The sequence below is a fragment of the Oncorhynchus clarkii genome, chromosome 4 (assembly GCF_045791955.1).
Source record: "Oncorhynchus clarkii lewisi isolate Uvic-CL-2024 chromosome 4, UVic_Ocla_1.0, whole genome shotgun sequence".
Taxonomy (NCBI): domain Eukaryota; kingdom Metazoa; phylum Chordata; class Actinopteri; order Salmoniformes; family Salmonidae; genus Oncorhynchus; species Oncorhynchus clarkii.
Window position 1 is genome coordinate 24,309,942 of NC_092150.1, and position 21,911 is coordinate 24,331,852.

At 43.1% G+C, this 21,911-nt stretch overlaps 1 protein-coding gene across 1 annotated transcript in view; it reads right to left on the reverse strand.

The window, feature by feature from the left end:
* Positions 1-1,884: 1,884 nt before the first annotated feature.
* Positions 1,885-21,911, reverse strand: part of LOC139407633 (acyl-CoA binding domain containing 6) — a 35,834-nt gene continuing 15,807 nt past the window's right edge. Inside the window, exons 7-8 of the mRNA XM_071151466.1 lie at positions 6,676-6,706; positions 1,885-4,851 (exon numbers count right to left, since the gene is read on the reverse strand). Coding sequence (XP_071007567.1) covers positions 4,697-4,851; positions 6,676-6,706 — 186 coding nt within the window. The 3' untranslated portion in view covers positions 1,885-4,696. The remainder of the gene's footprint in view (positions 4,852-6,675; positions 6,707-21,911) is intronic.

A 21,911-nucleotide genomic window follows, 5' to 3' on the forward strand; every position in this document is an offset into this window, starting at 1 on the left:
CAGATTCTTCTGTGTGCAAAATGGGGAAGTTGAGAGGGGATAGTTGCTTGCTAAAAACCCATTCTCTTCTGTAATGTAGGTGCTTGGCTTGTTCTCGTCTGTGAATGATCTCTAGTCCTATGGATTTTGTCAGTATTTATTTCTCCGTTGTCCATACTCCCAGGATATGCTCTCTGCTAATAGTGGATAGCCTCTCTCCTAGAAGTCATTGTCATCAAATGACAGTAGGGTAGAGAGAAGTGCAAAGTCAATTCAACAAGAATGTGGGAATTCACATTTGATATCCTCTTTTACTGGTGCAGCTGACAACATGGGGATTCCTATCTCATTATGACAGATACAGGAACAGAATAATGGTTTTACTAAATGTTTCATTAATACAGTAAATGTATGTATCTAAAAAACACACACCAACCTAATCTTGACTGAGGATCATTCACTGTTAATGCTGAAAAGCCAGTACTGATCCTGCTTAGAAGCTGCTCTTCTCTGTCAACAGCTGTAGCATCACTCCTCAAAGTAAACACAAGCAAAAGCGATTATCAAACGTAATACTTAGAGCCACTGTAAAGCAGCCGATGGCCTGATTGTCATGGTATCGGAATAATGCTGTCGTGTCGTGCATCTTACATGGGGGACTGGGTGAGATTAGTTTATTATTTTTTTTAACAAAATCTGTCTTTTCTGATGGTGTTGGTTTCAAGGCCTTCATGTAGTGTCTAAAGGCCACTAGAGTAACTGTACAAGGAGGCACTTCTTTCAGAAAAAATAAATGATCTAAGATACCATGAAATAAACTGAGGTAACAAAATGAGATGCTGACGGAACAATTCCTGTAAAAAAAAATCTCAATGTCTGTTCGTTTATATTTATTTTTGTGTCAATTGCCAAATGTGGAACCAGCTGAAAAGAGCATACATTATGCCAACCAGAATGCAAATCAACAAACAGTAAAACAACACATGTAAATGTACACACACACCAATATCATTTTTGTTCAATCTATGTTGCCTCAGAACTTTGCTTGTTAATTGTTGTACATTTTGTACAGTTTCAAAAGGTGTTGACAGTCTTATTTCACGAGCTCTATTTATTTCCATGTGTCTTTGAAAAAGATGAAACAGAGAGCACTGAATCTATTCATATAAGCCTTCTGTGCGATGGTATGAACTGTGTACAGTAAAAACTATACGAGGAAATAAAGCTGAATTGTCTTTGGATTAAAGTGCTGTATTTCTCTTTAATGTTTACATGAACTTTCTCATTATAAAGCAAATAGCAGATACAGTTAGAGGAGACATGTCTTCTGACTGAAGAAGAAGACGAGCAACAACTCAGCAGTGAGGAAGGCTATGGCTATGGCTCACCACTTAGGAGCCAGGAGAGAAGAGGAGGGACCATGATTAGTGTTTCCTTCACACAGGGAAAGGTGCGTCAGACAGGCAAAGCAATGCCCTAGGGATTGTTCACACAAATTCCATCATTTGTCGATCTTGTTCTTACCTTGGAAGTAGCATATGGGCCAGGAGTGACTGCCATCTATGATTCATCTGTTATTTCTTAGCTATGGCCATGCAGCCTTGTACCAGACTGATTAACACGGATTCTGTGGTAGCAAACCATTCATGCAAGCTTGCGAGAACAGGCTGGCTCGTGAAGCTAATGGCCATGCACCACTGCATAAGAATAGCATCAATTTACCAAATATCACTCACTTCAGTATAGTAATCCCATAGGATTGTAGCTATGTGTTCACTGAAAATGTAGAGACTATTATTTTCACTATAATCTTACTTTGAAGGAACTATCCCTTTAAGGATGAACTGATACAAATATTACACATTCAATTATGGAGATCCAGTCAGTCAATCAAACAGACTGTAGTAACCATGGTTTTCTGTGTCTTTATTCGTAAACCAATACACTAACCCCCGTCCCACCCATAGGAGAGAAAAAAACAGGACAAAGCAGCACATCTGCTCAGTTGCAGCAAACACTGATCCCTCTGCTACTAAAGACTGCACCAGATTGCAGTTTTGCACAGTCAAATCTTTCCTTAATCCCTGCACTGTTAACTAATTGTAAACTGCCTTGTGAAACATGGAGAAATATGATTTGTGGTCAGGCAAGATAGCAGAGCAGCGTTAATACAGTAGTGTATACAACCACACATAGTAAATGAACCAAATACGACAATTCAGCATCACTATAACCCATGCGCTAAAGAAGTGTTGTTGGATAGACATCTGAAACAGGCCTAGACTGGCTACATATTCATAGCAAAATTAAAACAAATGTAAAACTCAATAATATACAACCCAACCGTTATCCAGACTTTTTCTGAGTCTTACCTGGTCCGTCCTAAACTTAAGTATTATCGATTTGGTTGTGTTTAAGCTCCTGTTGTGTGAGAAGAAGAAAAGATCAGTCTAGCAGAACAAGCACGTTTGCATAAAACGCCACAAAACAAGCTGATTTTATTCAGCCGATGACAAGCTATGACCATTAATGGATACCCTGTAATAGTGCTGCCTTACAAAGATAAACAGCAACAAAGACAGTTCGTATAATTTACACAGCACTTACAGCACTAGTATACAAATAAATCTGGGAAATTCCTGCACTGTTGCTTTTGCAAAGATGACAAACACAAGCACAAATGCCATCATCATCGATCTGAGGCGTCTATTACAAACTTCCTGAAGGCAACCATTCTATTAACATGTAAATAGATATTTGGTTCAGACTGAACTTCATCTTGGACATCAAGACAGGATATTTTCTTCAAATTATGGCTTATTTTAATGATGAGCAATGGCTGCCATGACAGTGTAGCTTTAAATGGGTTTGAGTCACAGAGAGGCTTTTCAAGGACAACTTCAAGGTTGTTCTTCTGTTTTAAGTGAAATTAGGTTCTTTTCACTGGGTCCTCATAGCAGAAATGAGATAGTTCACATATAATTAAAGCGAGGGAGGGATATTGGCTTCAGTGCCTGGTGAGGTTGCTTATAAGAACATTCTGGTGAGACGAACCATATAGACACTTGTCTATGGAGCAGCTTGGATCACTATCGCCTCGAGTAGCAGCAGACGGCAACGCTTGTTTATCATGCACTAAACACCCAGCTTTGCAACAGAGACTTATCGAGTTCTCGTGAAGATATTAGAGGGATGCTTTTCAACAGCAGAGACAGGATTTTACTTAGTGTTGAATTCCAAGCAATACTGTTCTGGGGACTAGCGAGCAGATTGCATTAAGAGTTGGCCAGTACAACAACATGCCGTTGCTTTTAGCCCCCAGACTGGGGAGAGTAAGAGAGGCAGAGGAAAGTGCTCCAGCTCATCCCTGTAACAAACCTTGGCCATCTGTCACTAATGGTGTTAGAGAGGCGACTTGTAAAAATGCATAAACGTTAAGTAAAGAAGGTTTGAGAGGAGGCACTGTCAAAAGTGAAAAGCTCAGAGAAAATTGAAGCCCATAATGGAAACATAATGGGCTTAGTGTCACAGTTGTGCAGACATGCCCGGGGAGTATGACATCACCGACTCCTACACCAACCCAATCGAGATTCAGGAAATGACTGGTACATGGGCGAAACAGCTTTTTCAAATATACCAACAGCATTATTCCTGGTTGTGTAGGGAATGCATACTGTAACAAGCTGAGGGTCATAATAGCTCTCATTGATACCGTAAGAGAGCAGGCTGTCTGGGCTGGGCCGTCTCTGTTCTGTATACTGGGGCCATGGTGACTGACTGACAGACAGCAGGACTCTTTTCGGTGACTGTTATTTAATGCCTCATGTTCAGGGAGATTGAGAGAAAGAGGGATTACAGCTTGTCCCCATTGTTTGTTCAAATGTGCATTAGCTTCTTTATCAAGCGGTGGTTAAGAGCTGAGATTCCAGATTTAGTATTCTCATCTGGTGGGAGGGAGGGGGTGCCAAAGAGACTGCTCTGATCAGAAGGGATTACAAAAAACTAAAGCAGATTTGGAGGAAGCCCATGTGTTGGCTATTTGGAGAACATCCAAATATATTTTAAGTGACATAACAGAGGGTGTGGGTATGTGGGGTGGGCCAAGGGAGACACAATGTGCTAGGTGAACAGTTCACTTAAACGAAGAAGCCACGCCAGGCGATGTGTGTGTTATATAGTTGTTAGTCATCATGGGATAAGGTTGAACTTTTAGTTCTCCATGCTCCATCTGATAATAAAATTGCATATTAGATGTTTATTTTTAGGATGCATTTAAATATACAGTTACATTATGCTTGTCAAGAATGATGCCAACAAAAATGCTTAAAACATTATTCTGAATAATATAATAAGTTTGACTTACTCCTAGGGTAAAATGTCCATACGCTGTCCAATTGTATTTTAAAGATTTTTATCAGCAAACACAAGACAACCAAAGGTAACACACAATATCTGAAACAGAAGGAACCTCTTTTTGGTTGACATTTCTTTATTTTTTTTAATAGCAATGATGACGGATGGATTCCTTGGAATTTGACATGAGAGACGATGAAGTGGTAGCGGGTTGAACTGCCAGAGTGGGATGACCATTGCACCTATCCGGTGTACGTGACAATAAAAAACATCATCATCATTACTGAGAGGGCTGTGTGCTAGGTCTGGAGTGGGCACAGGCTGGAGGGGAGGAGAGGGAGAGGAGGGGATGGCGAAGCTGGGCCTAGCCCTTGGAGGCGGTGTACTGGCGCAGCAGTGAGGAGATGGAGCTGGATTCAGTGACCTCCTCGGGCAGAGAGCCCTCCTGGTCCTTAATGGAAGGGTCTGCCCCAGCCTGTAGGAGCAGCTCCACTATGTCAGCAAACTCACACGCAGACGCTGCAGGACAGAGAGGGGGAGGGGAGGAAGGAGCAGAGTAACAGAGTAGGGTAAGAGAGAATGAGAGGGGGAGAGGAGAGAGAAGGGGGAGAGGAGAGAGAAGAAAGGGAGAGAAGAGAGGAGAGAGAAGGGGGAGAGGAGAGAAAAGGGGGAGAGGAGAGAGAAGGGGAGAGGAGAGAAAAGGGGGAGAGGAGAGAGAAGGGGGAGAGAGAAGGGGGAGGGGAGAGAGAAGGGGGAGAGGAGAGAGAAGGGGGAGAGGAGAGAGAAGGGGGAGAGAGAGAGGAAAGAGATATAATTGTGATGCACTTCAGAGGTAAAAGGATCCAGGTTAAACTACAGTTAACATGCCATGAAAGCAGCTATTTCCATATATCATTTTGGGCGGTATGACAAGAATATACACAAATCTGTATATCTAACATTACCCAAATCACCTTCAAAGGCTTCAAGGTCACTGTAGACATGATGCACACAGCTACATCTGAACACAGCTACATCTAAGCACAGCTCATTGGTGTTAATATTCCTTACGTTTTTAACCTGAGTGCAGGAGTCAATGAAAAGCTCATATGGAGGCCCATTGACATTGCCCTGAACTTGTGGTTGGCTTAAACACTGATTTTGTGCCGATTTGCAATTGGTTTCCCACTAAAAGGACTTGCAAGCTAGGCTAAGATATGAGGAGAGGGCTTGCAGTTTCTTAAACAAGTTAGCGAGTCACAGCGCTGATGCACCAGGATTCCACTGCGCTCTGAGTGTTTTCAATCACTCTCTCCCCTTAAAAGAGAGCTATCCTGCTCCTGTGTGATAGGCTGATGTCAGCGGGAATGGCTGATTGACAGCAGGCCCTTTTAAACCTCCAGCCCTGAGGTGGATAAAGCACCGCTCGTTCTTAGCAGGGAGAAAATAAGAGGCTTGGTTATGTCAGGTTCGAGAATTTTCTTCTCCTTCTAAATTTTATTTTATTTTCCGGGCTGCGTGCGCCATACGGGGGCCCTGGGCTGTAAAAACACTCACCCCCCCCCGGGAGTCGTTGAGAAGGAGAACAATTTATAGTGTGCAGTAAACCCTCAATTAATCATTTGCCAGCCACTGTGGCCCAGTGTAAATAGAGGTGGAAATGAATTTTCATTCTCTGCTATTTGTCTCCTGGAGTTCATCGCTTATGTTTATTAGTCATTTTTTTATGCCCCATCCTCCTGTCCCTGCCTGGTTTGGTGGCAGTGGTCTACTGTACGCCAGCCACGTGACCAGTCCCTACACTGCAGCCGCCAAGCCCAGCCAAATGCCCACTCAGCCCAGGGCCAGATGGTCCCCCCCCCCCCACCCCCCACATACACACACCAAGGGCTCAGAGGACATGGGGACCGCCCATGGGAGGGGGTCTTGAGAGTCCGAGGAGCACTGTTGATTTCCTTGGGGAGACCTGGTGATTATTACACACAGCCCCTCCATACGCACAGATACAGACAAACACACACACACACAAACACACACCCTCTAACACTGACATAGAGAGATGGCAAGGAGGGATGAAAGAGACACTGACAGATGAAAGGCACCTGAGATAGCAGCAGCAGTAAAAGAGGGAGAAGAGAGGGGGATGAGAAAGAAGGAGAAGAGAAGCAGAGGGGGACATACGCAGGGCCAAGAGAGCAGATGGTTCATGGTTTCCCATCCATCCCCATACAACTGTTCACACTCATAAACAGATTCAATTTACATGACATGTACATACATACAAACACTCGTACACAAACATAGCCTAGAGACACATATTCATCCAGAATTCCAAATGAAAATCTGTGATATCCGGAAGATTACCATAATGCAGTGCTGTCTGGCCCTCGTCATCCTGTGAAAAGAGAGAGAAATGTTAAGAAACCTGAGAAGAGTTCCAGACAAACAGGTCTAACTTGTAGACCCATAACACAGTAAAGGGTATATAAAACAAGCTTAAATCATAGAGACAACCATTGCTCATAGAACAATGAAAGAACCGTAGCCTTGTCAGTTGTAAAGTTGTGGCTCGCAAACTTTGCAGTTGAGAAAACTGCTTTTTACCTTTCGACTAAATTAAAAACCCAATGATTTCCCCATAAAGATTATGTAAAAATATTAAATACTGATCTCAAACTGAGCGAACAATTAAACCTTTCAACTTGAGACTCTATAGCAGACTGAACCAGGGGAACCAATGGCATCAGCCCACTATCCACCCCTAAGCCCTAGCTGAGCCCTCTCTGAGCCCTCTGCCACAGGTTAACACACTGTGGCCAACGGGCCAGGCAGAGCAGGCAGACCTCAGTGCTCAAAAGGCTCAGAGCGAGGGAACAAAGCCTAGGCGTCTCTCGTCATTGACCTGGGGTGAGAACGTGCTAAACACATTACCCACGGAGGCCGTCCCATCACACAATGATCTTGGTACAAAGGAGCAGTCTGCCCTGAGCACCGCCACCGTTTGGGACAAATTGAAGTGGTGTCTATGGTCTGTGACCGGAGCTGATATGAAGAAAAACAATATTTAGGATAGAGGTCAGCGGGGGTGTAAATCCTGTGGGCTGTGTGTGCAGGCGGCATGAGGCCGGGAGTGAAGAGGTCAGTTTGACAGTGTATGATACGCATCATCAAGGCGGACTCGTCTCCAGCGTGCCTTTTCACCCCCTAATGATGACAAACTGCAATATTGTTGTCACCAGCTAGCCGCTGTTCAGATGGAAACAACTAGAATACCTCCAGTCACTAAGCCAACTGGCTGCTTCTTTAGAATCAGAATCACCTTCACTCGCCAATAAATGTACATACCCTGAATTTGACTTAGACAATAGGCGCTGTCAGCAACAGACATTGTACAAACAGGGTCCCGTGTGGCTCAGTTGGCAGAGCATGGAACTTGCAACACCAGGGTTGTGGGTTCGATTCCCACGGGGGACCAGTACAGAGAAAAAAAGTATGAAAATGTAACACTCAAGTCGCTTTGGATAAGAGCGTCTGCTAAATGACTTACATGTTAGAATACAGACGTCAACCTACATTTACAATAATAGTGACTCCAAAATGACACAATACATTATTTACCAATACTTTCTATTGGGCACAAAATAATCTGAAACACAAATAGCAAATGCATCAAACAAGTTTGTAGAGTCACAAGCCTGATGTAATCATTGTATGCTAGAAATATGGGACCAAGTACTAAACTTTTATCCCAATAGTCACTTAATCCCTTATGAAAAGTCACTTCATCAACTGCTCAGGTGACGGGCGGTTTTCATCATGATTGACCTGAACTGTCTGCCAGAGCAGAATCTTTTAAATATTAGGGCAGGTGATGATCTTACCTGCACGCTTCCTTGTTGTGTTTTTGTGTTTTGTCCCTCATCAATCTACACACAATACCCCCTAACGACAAAGCAAAAACAGGAAAAAAGAAATATCACACCTACTCATTCCAGGGTTATTAATTTTCACTACTTTCTACATTGTAGAATAATAGTGGCCGTGCTGCTGCTCCAGTTTCAACTGTTCTGCCTGTGATTATTATTATTTGACCATGCTGGTCATTTATGAACATTTGAAAATCTTGGCCATGTTCTGTTACAATCTCCACCCGGCACAGCCAGAAGAGGACTGGCCACCCCACATAGCCTGGTTCCTCTCTAGGTTTCTTCCTAGGTTTTGGCCTTTCTAGGGAGTTTTTCCTAGCCACCGTGCTTCTACACCTGCATTGCTTGCTGTTAGGGGTTTTAGGCTGGGTTTCTGTACAGCACTTTGAGATATCAGCTGATGTACGAAGGGCTATATAAATAAATTAGATTTGATTTGTTTCTCATGGTCTGAGAGTCTTTAGGTGCCTTTGGCAAACTCAAAAGGAGTGGCTTCCATCTGGCCACTCTACCATAAAAGCCTGATTGTTGGAGTGCTGCAGAGATGGTTGTCCTTCTGGAAGGTTCTCCCATCTCCACAGAGGAACTCTGACCATCGGGTTCTTGGTCACCTCCCTGACCAAGGCCCTTCTCCCCCGAGTGCTCAGTTTGGCCAGACGGCCAGCTCTAGGGAGAGTCTTGGTGGTTCCAAACTTATTCCATTTATGAATGAGAGAGACATTTTTTGGTAGATCTGTGCCTCGACACAATTCTGTCTCGGAGCTCTAAGGACAATTCCTTTGACTTCACGGCTTGGTTTTTGCTCTGACATGCACTGTCAACTGGACCTTTATATAGACAGGTGTGTGCCTTTCCAAATCATGTCCAATCAATTGAATTTACCACAGGTGGACTCCAATCAAGTTGTAGAAACATCTCAAGGACGATCAATGGAAACATGATGCACCGGAGCTCAATTTCGAGTCTCATAGCAAAGGGTCTGAATCCTTATGTAAATAAGGTTCGTTTGTATTATTAACAAAATTAGAAAAAATGTCTAAACACATGTTTTCGTTTTGTCATTGTGGGATATTGTGTGTAGACTGCTGAGGATTTGTAAAAATGTAATACATTTCAGAATAAGGCTGTAACGTAACAAAATGTGGAAAAAGTCAAGGGGTCTAAATACTTTCCGAATCAACTGTATGTACCCAGTATGTCCCTCAGGTCCTCTGGCACTGGCCTTTTAAAAAAGCCTAGTCTAAAAGCTAAGCCTAGTCTAAAAGCCTAGGACCAAGAGGTATGGAGAGGTGCCTTTAGTTATTATGCCCCCAGCCTCTGGAATAGCCTATTTTTTCTTCTTCTGTGAAGCACATTGTTGCATTCCATGTCGGAAATGTGCTGTATGAATAAAGCTGGACTTGATTTGAACATCAGTAAATCCTCTTTTTCTTAGCCTTTGGCCCAAGCCTATTAACCAGTGAAGACAACCATTAGTGGAACCAACCCAGTGTCAGACAAAGACTGTCGAATCATCCCAGAGCATGAGGGGGAGGGAGATCACCTACGCTGCTTGATAAAGGCTCTCTCCAACGATCCCAGAGTGAGATCCTATTGTTTGCCCTGAGCAGCACCACTTCAGGGGCCTGCTGATTCCATTAGAGAGTTCAATTCCCCCAAGATGGATAGAATACTGATGCAAATGTCCTCAACCATAAATGGATCGGGAGAGACACAGTATTTTCCTGTGGTCTGCGTCTACGGTAATGTTGAGTATTCAGTACAATGTTAGTGTTATGTTTAATCCCACTTGATGTGCAAAGTATAAATATCAAATACACACAAAAGTACAAATCCGGACAATAAAAGCATGTCAGTGGGCAGACGCGAGCTCACACACACACACACACACACACACACACACACACACACACACACACACACACACACAATAGTTGGTCTATTGCCCTACGCGATAGAGGCAGAGTGGCAGATGTTTAGCGCAGAGGCAGCGAGTGGGACCTTGATGCACACAAATACATACAGGAATAATTAAACTGTAAGGGGTTTAGGTCTTAATCTGCTCCCTCCAACTAATCTGGTGTTAGTGCCGGACGGCTGGGACAGCACGGTGTGTGCAGGGACACTCCCAGGGTATGACAGGGAGGACACATGCAAAAGTTGCCTCATACAGTACTTAACTTGACGCAACACACACACACAATTAACACAGATTAAAAGTGTATAAAATAAGTGGGCAACACATGAAGTAACTAATGCCAAACCAAACATGTAAACATAAGTTTGTATTCAAAATATATTAACTTAAAACAGACTAAAAGCATGTTTGTACATCGTAGTAAAATTAAGAGGTTTCCCTTAAAAAGGCATATATTGTATGTAGCCTATGTGGCAGCAGAATCCAGAAGTAGGACCCTGCAGGTTGGTGCACTACTGAGACTGACTAAAGGGTCCATGTATGTTAGTGGAGGTGAGGGCCCTGCCCTTTACTAGGTTCTTTAAAGTGCTGCAGTGTGGAAGCTGGCTGGTCCTGTCTGTCTGGGAGCCAGAGGGGGGGGGGGTCCTCTCGCCTCTCCTCTCAGCATTTACTAATGCTCCAAGAGAGGCTTGATGGAATCAGGAGAAATTGGATTGTCTCCCATTTGCTTTTGGAAAAAGGAGGAGACTTCCTAGCTGGAGGTAGCATTTTTCTTTGTAGCTCTCCATCCCATTACAGAAGCACATCACAGCATAGCTCTTTTTTTAAATGTCACCAAAGTTTTCCTTGCGGTTTTTTAAGATTGAGAGTGGTATGCAACGTTATCTGCACAAGCGATTCAAACTATATATTTTTGTCCGGCTGCCTTTTTTTCTGTGTGTACAGATATAGGATCCTAATTTGATCAATATTTTGTTGCTGAGAATTTCCCTGCGCCGCAGGAAATGCGGATGAGCTTCATGATTTACATAAATTCACTGAAAACCTGCACTAACACACTGTTATAATAACAGTATTCCACTTTTCATATAGCCTCATTTTGACATGCTAATAGCCTAACCAACGATCAAGCAACATTATGGACTAAACATTCAAATCCTGTTGCTGTAGGATTATTTTACTGCAACAATATAGGTCAAATTTAAATCTTACATCTGTATGTTTGTGACTGAGTCTATCAATATATCCATCCCTGTTTCTCTATTTGTTTGTAGAAGCCAACACCCTTGGAGGGGAGTGGTGGAATTTGCCTTCCCAGTAGCATGGGAGGAAAGAGGCTGCAGACAGACAGAGAGAGAAATAACATTGATAGACATGAAGAGAGTAAAAGGGACCATAAAACAGAGAAAGAAACATGGAAAAAAGTGAGAGAGAAAGAGATAGAGGACGAAACGGTTACAGGACAAGGTCTTTCCAGTACACCACAGCAAAGTAGGTTTGTCTACGTGAGCCAGACATATTCCGTAGAGAAAAATGCTCTCTCAAATCCATTGCCATCTGTAGAACCTGCTGCAGCATGAGGCAACAAGCAGGGCTTGGGTTTGTGCTCTCCATGGCCAGCCATTAAAAGCTTTCTTGTTTTCATACCACAGCAATCCGGCAACTGCCCATGGCAGTGTGCTGAAAGCTATTGTGGGATTTTTATCCTTTAACACCATTCTCTATTCCAGCTACATCTTACTCTCTAACCGACGCCCCCATTCTCTCTCCCTCCCCCCTCTCTCTCTACCTCCTGCACCTCTCTATCTCTCTCGCTCCACTGTCCCTGACAGCCACATTAAACAAGTGGGAAAAATTGACAAGCAATTATGATTTATGATCAATGCATGCAGCTGCAGCTGACTTGTATAATGACAATGGCGCTGGAGAGAAGGGAGAGAGAAGGGAGAAAGGCTCGACAGTCTCCAGGGCTTGCAGTGGGACTTGTAAAGGGAGCATGGATAGAACCCTCCACCATTCATATGCAGATACCATTACGATGAGCAGGTGCCATTAATCAGAGTCTCAGAAAGACAGAGGAGAACAGGCTGATCCCGGGGTTATTCCAGGTCTCTGAAGACCTGCTGCTGGGTACTCTATGGTACTGCCTGTGGTCTCTATGTTACTGTGTTCCATTAAAGTAGATCACAGGACACACAGCGCACTGATGGGCTGAACAGATGTCTCCAGACCAAATACAGACACATCAACTGGAAAAATGCGTTAAAATTATTATCTGAATATCCGTGATTTTCTTGTAAAGAGCTTTTGTTTATCTGGTTGTATGTGTGTGTGTGCATCTGTGACTCTGAGCGTGTGTGTGTGTGTGTGTGTGTGAGGGAGCTGGATATCCAGAGGTAAAGGGATCAGAAGACAGTGGCACCCCTAATTGAATCTGTGCAGTGAGTGTTAACCTTGCCATTCAGCGTGTGAGCACTGCCATGCTGGTGCAAATTAGCGCTTCCCCAAAGTGTCCTTGAGGTGCCCGGGCTGCCCCTCGCCTGCCTCCGGGCTCCACAGCAGGTCACCCTGTGTGCCAATAAACCACCTCACAGGCTCTCTAAAGCACACTGTAATATTTTATACAATTCCTGGAGAAGAGGAACCAGGGAGCTCAGGGGCAAAGACCACTCCAAGAGGTCTGATGCTCTTAACGTCCCAATCAACTGAAACCGTTCGGAAATGGATTCTTCCAACAATGTCTGCTAGGAACGATTGGGTTTCTGAAACCAAGACCTGTCTGTGTTTTGGTATTCAGATTGAGGTTGATTAAAACCAGTCTGGGGTTGATTTTTAAAGGAACACAACAACAGTGTGCACCCTGCAGGAACGCAGCCAAACATGTATGTTTACCATGCTTTATTTAGTGTCAGAGTATCAAGAGATTATATTTTTCTCCACAGGTTCTCTGTCATTTTGGAGGAAGGGAAAGGAAAACTCTCCCCTCTTTTCCTCCTCGTGTATACTGTACTTCTCTTCCTCCCCCAGCACCGCTCTTCCACTTTCTCGTCTCTCCCTCTCTCTCCCCCCTCTCTCTCCCTCTCCCCCTCTCTCTGTCCCTCCCCCTCCTCTCTCTCCTCCTTCTCTCTCTCCCTCCCCTATCCTCTCCCACCGCTCTTCCACTTTCTCGTCTCTCCCTCTGTCCCTCCCCCCTCCTCTCCCACCGCTCTTCCACTTTCTCGTCTCTCCCTCTCTCTCCCTCCCCCCGTCCCTCCCCCTCTCTCTCCCCCCTCCTCTCCCACCGCTATTCCACTTTCTAAGCTCTCCCTCCCTCCCCCTCTCTCTCCCCCCTCCTCTCCCACCGCTCGTCTCTCCCTCCGTCCCTCCCCCTCTCCCCCCTCCTCTCCCACCGCTCTTGCTTGCTCTCGAGGGACTCGGCAGAATCCATTAGCATGGGGGAGAGTGGCAGGGAATTAACATTGGTGTGCTCCAAGTCGAGTGGATCATCAATGATGTTTAAAAAGAAATATATAAAATAAATAAATACATAAGAGTGTAATATGAAAATCAATGGCCAGGCAGCAGGCATTTGGGAGAGAGGCCCATAAAGTGGGGTTGACTACTAACTGGACCCTGAAGAGGAAAACAGTCACTTTGTTTTCTCGCTCTCCATCAGTAAGCAGCTGAGGACAGCTTTAATGCTCAGCGCAATTTATGTGGATTAAATAAATTGTTGAGTGTACAAATTGTGAGAAGCCAATAAGATAGGTAGTTACAACACTAACTGCAAAGAGGGACTTTTCTTCTTACCTGCAGCAGGAATATGAGTCTAGCTACTTCTTTACACGGTGCGTCATATAATAAATCTACACCTGGGCATTATCCTATTGGGACTTTTAAAAATGGTTGTGTTGGCCGTTTTACTTTCATTTAAACATGTGCCATATAACCTCTGCTAGCATGTATAAATGTCAAATGTACTGTATGAGTGGTGTAATTTCACTCTGTACGTCTGTGTGTGGCTGAGCAGAGACGTTCTGTAGAAGGGTTGCTAATGCAGAAGTCCTATTAGAAATAACATTGTAATACCCTATCAAAAGTAAACGGTTGCTTATTAAAACTCCTATGATTCCCTTCTGTCAAACTGAGTTTCTGTAGACCCCTCCTCTTTTATTTAAAAAAGCACACGCACAAAAACATGTGCTTCCACAAAACAGGGCAATTACCTTTCGCCAAGGTAAAGAAAACATATCCACCCCCAGCCACTAAAAAAGGCCTGAGTGAGTACTGAGCAGTGGCTTGGGAGCGGGTGCAGATTGGAAACGCTGGGGCGATTCATTACAGTTTGTCAATGGCCCTATTAAAAGAGAGGAAGCAGGGCTGGCTTTCTGAAATATCTGTATTAATGTGTGCACTGAGCCGTGGGTGTGTGACCTGTGTGCTGTAGCTGGGCAGTGCATACGAGATTTATTCCTGCCTATGCGGGAACACTGCCATTCTCACACAGCAGGCAACGGGCCACCCTTCCCTCCCCCCACACACACACCGTTAAACTTATGACGAATTCCGTTAGATATTTGTTATGACTCCGATGACTGAGCCATTTGTTATGGGAGGCCGTGCTGGGAAGGGGGAGGGATACAAACCTGTAATAATGCTCCTGCCGTAGAATTTCAATCAGCTGCTGTTGTTCCTGTGTGTGTGTGTGTGTGTGTGTGTGTGTTTACTAGTTTAATAACCAAGGCAGTTGACACTGAGGTGGAGGACAGAGATGAGAATGTGCAGTACACACTGGCCTGTATTGCTCTGATAAAACAGACCCTGGCTTTGGACAGACCAGGAACATAGCTCCGATCTCACGTCGATACTCTACAGTTCAGCCAAACACAGCTAAGGGTACAAAGCTGTGACATTTCTAATCACAACATATATCAAATCCACACAGAATGGCATTGCCACTAACAAGGACGATGCACCAAACATTTAATAAGCCAAAGAGTAAAACACAGTTGACTTACTGGGAGAGAAGAGTTGTTCACAATAAGACACTAGGAGAATGTCAATATTGCCATTATACAGTACTTAAAGCCACTGCCTGAGGCTTCTGTGCAAGACATAATCCCTTGTTTTAGAGCCTTGAATTAAACTGGATTGAGTCTGTACTGTAAAGAGACCCCTGACATCAGGAACCTACGAAGGATAGCTATACACAGTGCCTTCAGAAAGTTTTCACTGCATTTGACTTTTCCACATGTCGTTATGTTACAGTTAGAATTTCAAATGGATTCAACTCAGACTTTGTGTCACTGGCCTACATGTAATACCCCATTATGTCAAAGTGGAATTAAGTTTAAAAATAATTTTAAAAAAGTTGAAATGTCTTGAGTATTCAACTCCTTTGTTATAAAAAACCTAAATAATTTCAGGAGTAAAAATGTGCTTAACAAAGTCACATAATAAGTTGCATAGACTCGCTCTGTGTGCAATAATAGCGTTTAGCATTTTTGAATGACTACCTCATCTCTGTACCCCAGACATACAATTATCTGTGAGGTCCCTCGAACAGTGAATTTCAAACACAGATTCAACCACAAAGATCAGGGAGGTTTAAAGAAGTCCACCTATTGGTAGACGGGTAAAAATAAAAAGACACTGAATATCCCTTTGAGCATGGCGGTTATTCATTAATTAGACTTTGGATGGCGTATCAATAAACCTAGCCACTAAAGATACAGGTGTCCTTCCTAACTCCATTGCCAGAGAGGAAGGAAACCACTCAGGCATTTCACCATGAAAGCCAACGGTGACTTTAAAATAGTTACAGAGTTTAATGGTTGTGGTAGGAGAAAACTGAGGATGGATCAACAACATTGAAGTTACTCCACTATACTAACCTAATTGACAGAGTAAAAGAAGGAAGCCTGTACAGAAAATAAATATTTCAAAACATACATCCTGTTTGCAAGAAGGCACTAAAGTAAAACTGCATAAAATGTGGCAAAGATATAAACTTTATGTCCTGAATACAAAGTGTTTGGGGCAAATCCAATACAACACATTACTGAGTACCACTCTCCATATTTTTAAGCATGGTGGTGGCTGCATCATGTTATGGGTATGCTTGTCATCGGCAAGGACTAGGGAGTTTTTTAGGATAAAAAGAAAAGGAAGAGCTAAGCACAGACAAAATTCTAGAGGAAAACCTGGTTCAGTCTGCTTTCCAACAGACAAGGGAGGCAAATTCACCTGTCAGCAGGACAATAACTTAAAACACAATGCCAAATATACACTGAGTGTACAAAACATTAGAAACACCTTCCTAATATTGAGTTGCTCCCCCTTTTGCTCTCAGAAGAGCCCCAATTTGTCGGGGCATGGACTCTACAAGGTGTCAAAAGAATTCTACAGGGATGCTGTCCCATGTTGACTCCAATGCTTCCCATAGTTGTGTCAGGTTGGCTGGATGTCTTGATACACATGGGAAACGGCGTTGCAGTTCAGTGTTGCAGTTCTTGACACAGTCAAACCGGTGCGCCTGGAACCTACTATCATACGCTGATCAAAGGCACTTAAATCTTTCGTCACAACCCATATCTCAATTGCCTTTAACACGACTCCTCCCCTTCAGCTACACTGATTGAAGTGGATTTAACAAGTGACATCAATAAGGGATCATAGCTTTCCTGGTCAGTCTATGTTATGGGAAGAATAGGTGTCAAATGTTTCGTACACCTGCTTACCAAAACATCATTAAATGTTCCTTAGTGGCCTATTCACAGTTTTGACTTAAATTGTCTTGAAAATCTATGGAGAGACTTGAAAATTGCTGTCTTGCAAAGATCAACAACCAACTTGACAGAGCTTGAAGATTATTAAAAATAATAATGTGCAAATATTGTACAATCCAGATGTGCAAAACTATTAGAGACTTACCCAGAGAGACTCACAGCTCCAAATCGCTGCCAAAGATTATTCTTACATGTATTAGGTCAGGGGTGTGAATGAGAGATGCATTTCATTTTCAATAAATTTGCTAAAACAGTCATTATGGGGTAGTGTGTGTAAATTGGTGCTAAAAAAATATATTTCATCCATTTTTAATTTAGGCGAAATATGGAATAAGTCAAGGGGTGTAAATACACACAACAGCTATAGCATAACATGTCTGTGTTATGGTCTGAGAAGGGTTTTCTTGTCTTCACACAACTCAACAAACTGCCATGGTCCCCATTTAAACAATCACCCACATAGACACTGAACACCCAGGCCATGGGGACACTTAAGCACTCAGCAAAGATTTTCATTTCTCCTCACATCAATATCAAATCAATGTGCTTATTTTCTAAGAGGTCGTTCATAAAAAAATATATATACTTATGGTATCACAAATCACACACACACACGGCCCTTGTTGTCGACGTTCACGCTAACCTGCCACTCAGCAGTCAATACAAAATCAAATAGTGAGTTGTAGTAGAGTAGTCTAATGTGAATGTCTATATTTCACAGTAACAACTACCTAAACTAGTTCCATAGTCTCTCCCAGGCAGTTGCAGTCAACAGTGGAGAAACCCCCCCTCTAAGAGACATGACACCAACATTGAGTTGCCCCTCGGTCCCCTCTGCCCTGTGATGCCTGTCTGTCTGTCCCACATAATGCGTGGCCATGAACTAGTTGTAGTCCAGCCAGATATTTATTACTATTGATCTACCTGGTCCCAGCCAGAGACTTCTGTTCTCTCGGCTCGAGGCTTTGACCTCAATTAAGTTATGAATTTCAATCTGATAGACTGCAAGCGTTTTAGCCCGGCGTGGCCGAGGCCGGGAGTGGATTAATTAGAATCAGCGGTGCTGGGAGTCACCCTCTGCGCCTCATGGATCATGTTGTTTTAATAAAAAGTAAAGAGCCACACACACACAGGCATATAGTGACAGGGACAGCCACTGTCACAAAGCACATGCCGAGGACAGGACAGGAAATTCTGTCTGGAGATTTTTTAACAAACAAACAGAATTTACTCCCTGCCAATAACAACTGCAGCTTCGTCCACTTCATCGCACTGTGCTCTTCCTCCTGCCTCTTCTCCACCTCCCTCTACCTTTTTGGCTCTTTCTCTTCAAACTGTTTATTTCTGTGATTGTATTTTGCTTCACCTGCACCTTCGCACCCTTTCTCTGAGATTACATCTGCCCAATTCCGAACCTCCCACATTGTTTACATGTTTCCGCTCTGCAATCAGCCAAACCTAAGTCTTAAATTGTGTTTTTGTTGCTACCTGCAAATCCCATCACAGCCCATTCCCCAGCTGGGCCAGCCCCCAGCCAGATTGCTGCTTGTTTGTTTGACACAAATTCCCAACAAGGAGGCCAGGATGTCTGAGCTTTCACCAATGAAAAGTCCTCTCAGGGTCTTATTTACTGTGCACTTAGCGGTGGGTGTAATTGTGGATTATTGGGTCTGGACTCTGGACACACACAGTGTCCATGGGGAGGGAGAGGAGACAGAGGGAGGCAGGGACTGGGAAGTGTGAGAAGCCCGAGGCAGGGTCATGACCTCAGGGTGGTAGGGGTTGCATAGGTCACAGCCAGGGGGGGCTGCAGGTGAAACTGGTGCTCTTGTCTGGACAAAGGCCTTGGTCACAGTCTTATGGAGGAAACACTGACTCAATAACACACACACACACACACACACACACACACACACACACACACACACACACACACACACACACACACACACACACACACACACACACACACACACACACACACACACACACACACACACACACACACACACACACACACACACAGCTGTGAATGTAATTGAAATAAAAATTCCTTTGTAAATGGATTAAGCCGTGCCCCATATAATATCTGAATAATAATCATCATGTTTATCTCTCCTCACATAAATGCAATTTTGAGGATATGTTCCTTTATTACAATGCTGTGCACTGTCAGCTCACATGAAATAACTGAGTGACGCTTCTGACTACAAACATGGACCTACTTCACACAAAGCTCCAGTTTTGCCATCCGACCCAGTTTCTGGGGTTAATTTGATAAAGAGCAGTAGAGAAGCAGTGAAATGGTGGTTATGGGCCAGTGTCTGGCATGCCATTCTGCAGATGACAGGTGGCATATCGTTGATCTGGGTATTCATGGCCAGAGCTACCTATTGTAGTCCATTCTGATCCTGGATTAGAATCAAACAGCCCATAATGCAGGTTACCAGGTTCGGACATCCACTGAAACAATCAGTTGATTAATTTCCAACAATTTTCACTGAGCAAATAATATATCTATTTTTTTCCATCAACAAATTAAATATAAATCATTTTTATCTTTATTTACCGGGAGTTGGCAGAGGTCACGGCAGATTACCGGGACATCAAATACACAACAAACCCAAAACCCCTCCTCAACACAGACAAAAGAACTGTGAGGTAAAATGGAGAGTTCACACATTCATGTGACCATTTACAATTTCCATTTTGTAGCCCTTTCCACTCATCTCGTAAACTGTATGAAAATGGCAGATTTGGGCACTGATAAACCCCTTAATGGGAATGCAGTGGCTGTACAGTAACATGCTATATATGCCGTTAGGCCTCAGGCTCTGAGCTTCACAGTGCTGCATTGGTTTTGACTACCAGCCGTTCTGAACTCCAGCACCGCACGCGGCAGGAAGTTGCCTGAGTGACAATCCGTTTTTTGTTGTCTATGTAAGTGAGGGAAATGCTGTAAACTAACAGGACTTTATGTATTTTGAAGGATGAGACGTTGAGGATTATAATAAAAAACCTTGTTGATGTCATACAAGCAAGCCAAACACAAAAGTCTAAATGTGCACTTTACATTTCCATAATCATCAAACTCATGTCATATACAGTGTCAACGTTTATGATCACTATGTTTGATGTACAGTTACAAGATGACATGGCATCATACCTTGGGTTATTCTGAACAGAATGAGCTTGTTTGTCTACTGTAGAGAAAGTGCAGTGCAGCAGAACACCTGAATGCACCCATGACTCCTTTCAATGTGCACCAAAAACCAACAATCTATTTCAGGGGTTGGAATCGGTTCAGGGAACAGAACCAACAACCGTGACATTTTTCTTCTTCAGGGAACGGAAACAAAAGTGATCTATACTGTTCCAGAACATAACCATTGTTTTAAAAGCATGGTTATAGATATTTTACATTACAGGCATTTATTTCTAGTCCAACAACAAAACGCAACATAGCGCCTATACCAAGCCCTCTGTCACTCAGCAACTTTTTCCAGTGTCTGCCTGCAAGCTGAAAATGTTTGCCTGTGCAGGCTACCTCCACCTCCCCCCTAGGATACTTGATTGGGAGAGATATTTTCGATTAATTTTTTTCAATGCTAGTTAAGGATACTATAGGCCTAGTTATCACGTTTCATGTTGGATTTATTAAGTACAAAGACGTGTTTTTAATTGTGGTGCCTCTGTGCACACACAAGCTTGTTAGCTAGCTCAAACGTGTTAGCTAGCTAGCTCAAAGGACATTCAAAGTTCCTCCATAGAATCATGCATGTCATAACATGATGCCCATGCTTCAAGCCTCTCTCCCCACCGACACAATTTCAGTTGCATCTTGCACCATGGGCTACACTTATCTGTCCATCACGCATGTAAACAACTAGCTTGCCTGCCCCCTAGCCACACTGACTGATAAAGTCATTCAAATGAGCTAAAGGTAAAAAAAAACAGTTGATTTTACAGGTAAAAAAAAAAAAGGGACAATATCAACCGGTAATTTTGGGGGGTTCGAACTGGTTCAGAAATGTATTTTGCTGGTCGGAACAGTGGAACGAAACAAAAAAAACGAAACGATTGGGAAATTATTTTGGTTACAACCCCTGATCCGGTTTACCTAAATTGCATTTTGAAAGCTTAACACTGTAATATCGTATTTTATAACCTAGCAAGTCATGTTGGCAATAGAACAAGCTTCCAAATGATTCCCACCTGACCCCGAATGTGATTTATAATGGACTGTTTTTCAATTGCGTAATGAACAACAGTAATTGTGTGAAGGCGGGGATACAGGGTTGTGTTCCAAACAAAACAATTATAAGTGTCCTTGCTCTAGTTCCTCAACGACACATCTAGGAAAGCTAAAAAAAAGCACCTTATAGTTGAATACTTCTTTGAGTCATAAAAGTGGATTGAAATTTGTGCACACTTTGGAGTGGTGTGTGGCCACTTGGAGACACCAGTTAGACCTCTCAATAAAACCTTAGTACTTTTTGGGGGGGTTTTATGTTGCACCTACAATACATTCCAGGAATATTCTTATCATGTTACTGAATGTATCCAGAGTATTTTCAGATGTTGTATCCAGTCGTGTCAGGTGAACTGTTGTGTCCTCACCTTTGGTCTAATAATTTTGCATAGACATTTTAGACATTCAGCCAACAGTCTTCATCAGAGCGACTTAAGCCATGTTCACTTTGGCAGTTTGAAATAACTCAAATCCAATTTTTGGCATATCCGATTTTAATCTGTTCTTTTTCCTATAGTATGAACAGCCAAATTCCACACATTCCAAGCCAGATACCAGATATATCTGAAATCAGATACAAATCTAATTCCTGGCCATGCAACTTGTGTCTTAACAGTCAAATCTGATTGATTTGCCCTCAAGTGGTTTTTGGACTATTAATTGGGCATATCTTGTTGCTTAGTCACTTTAACCATATCAACATGCACATACTACCTCAATCAACCTGACTAACCGGT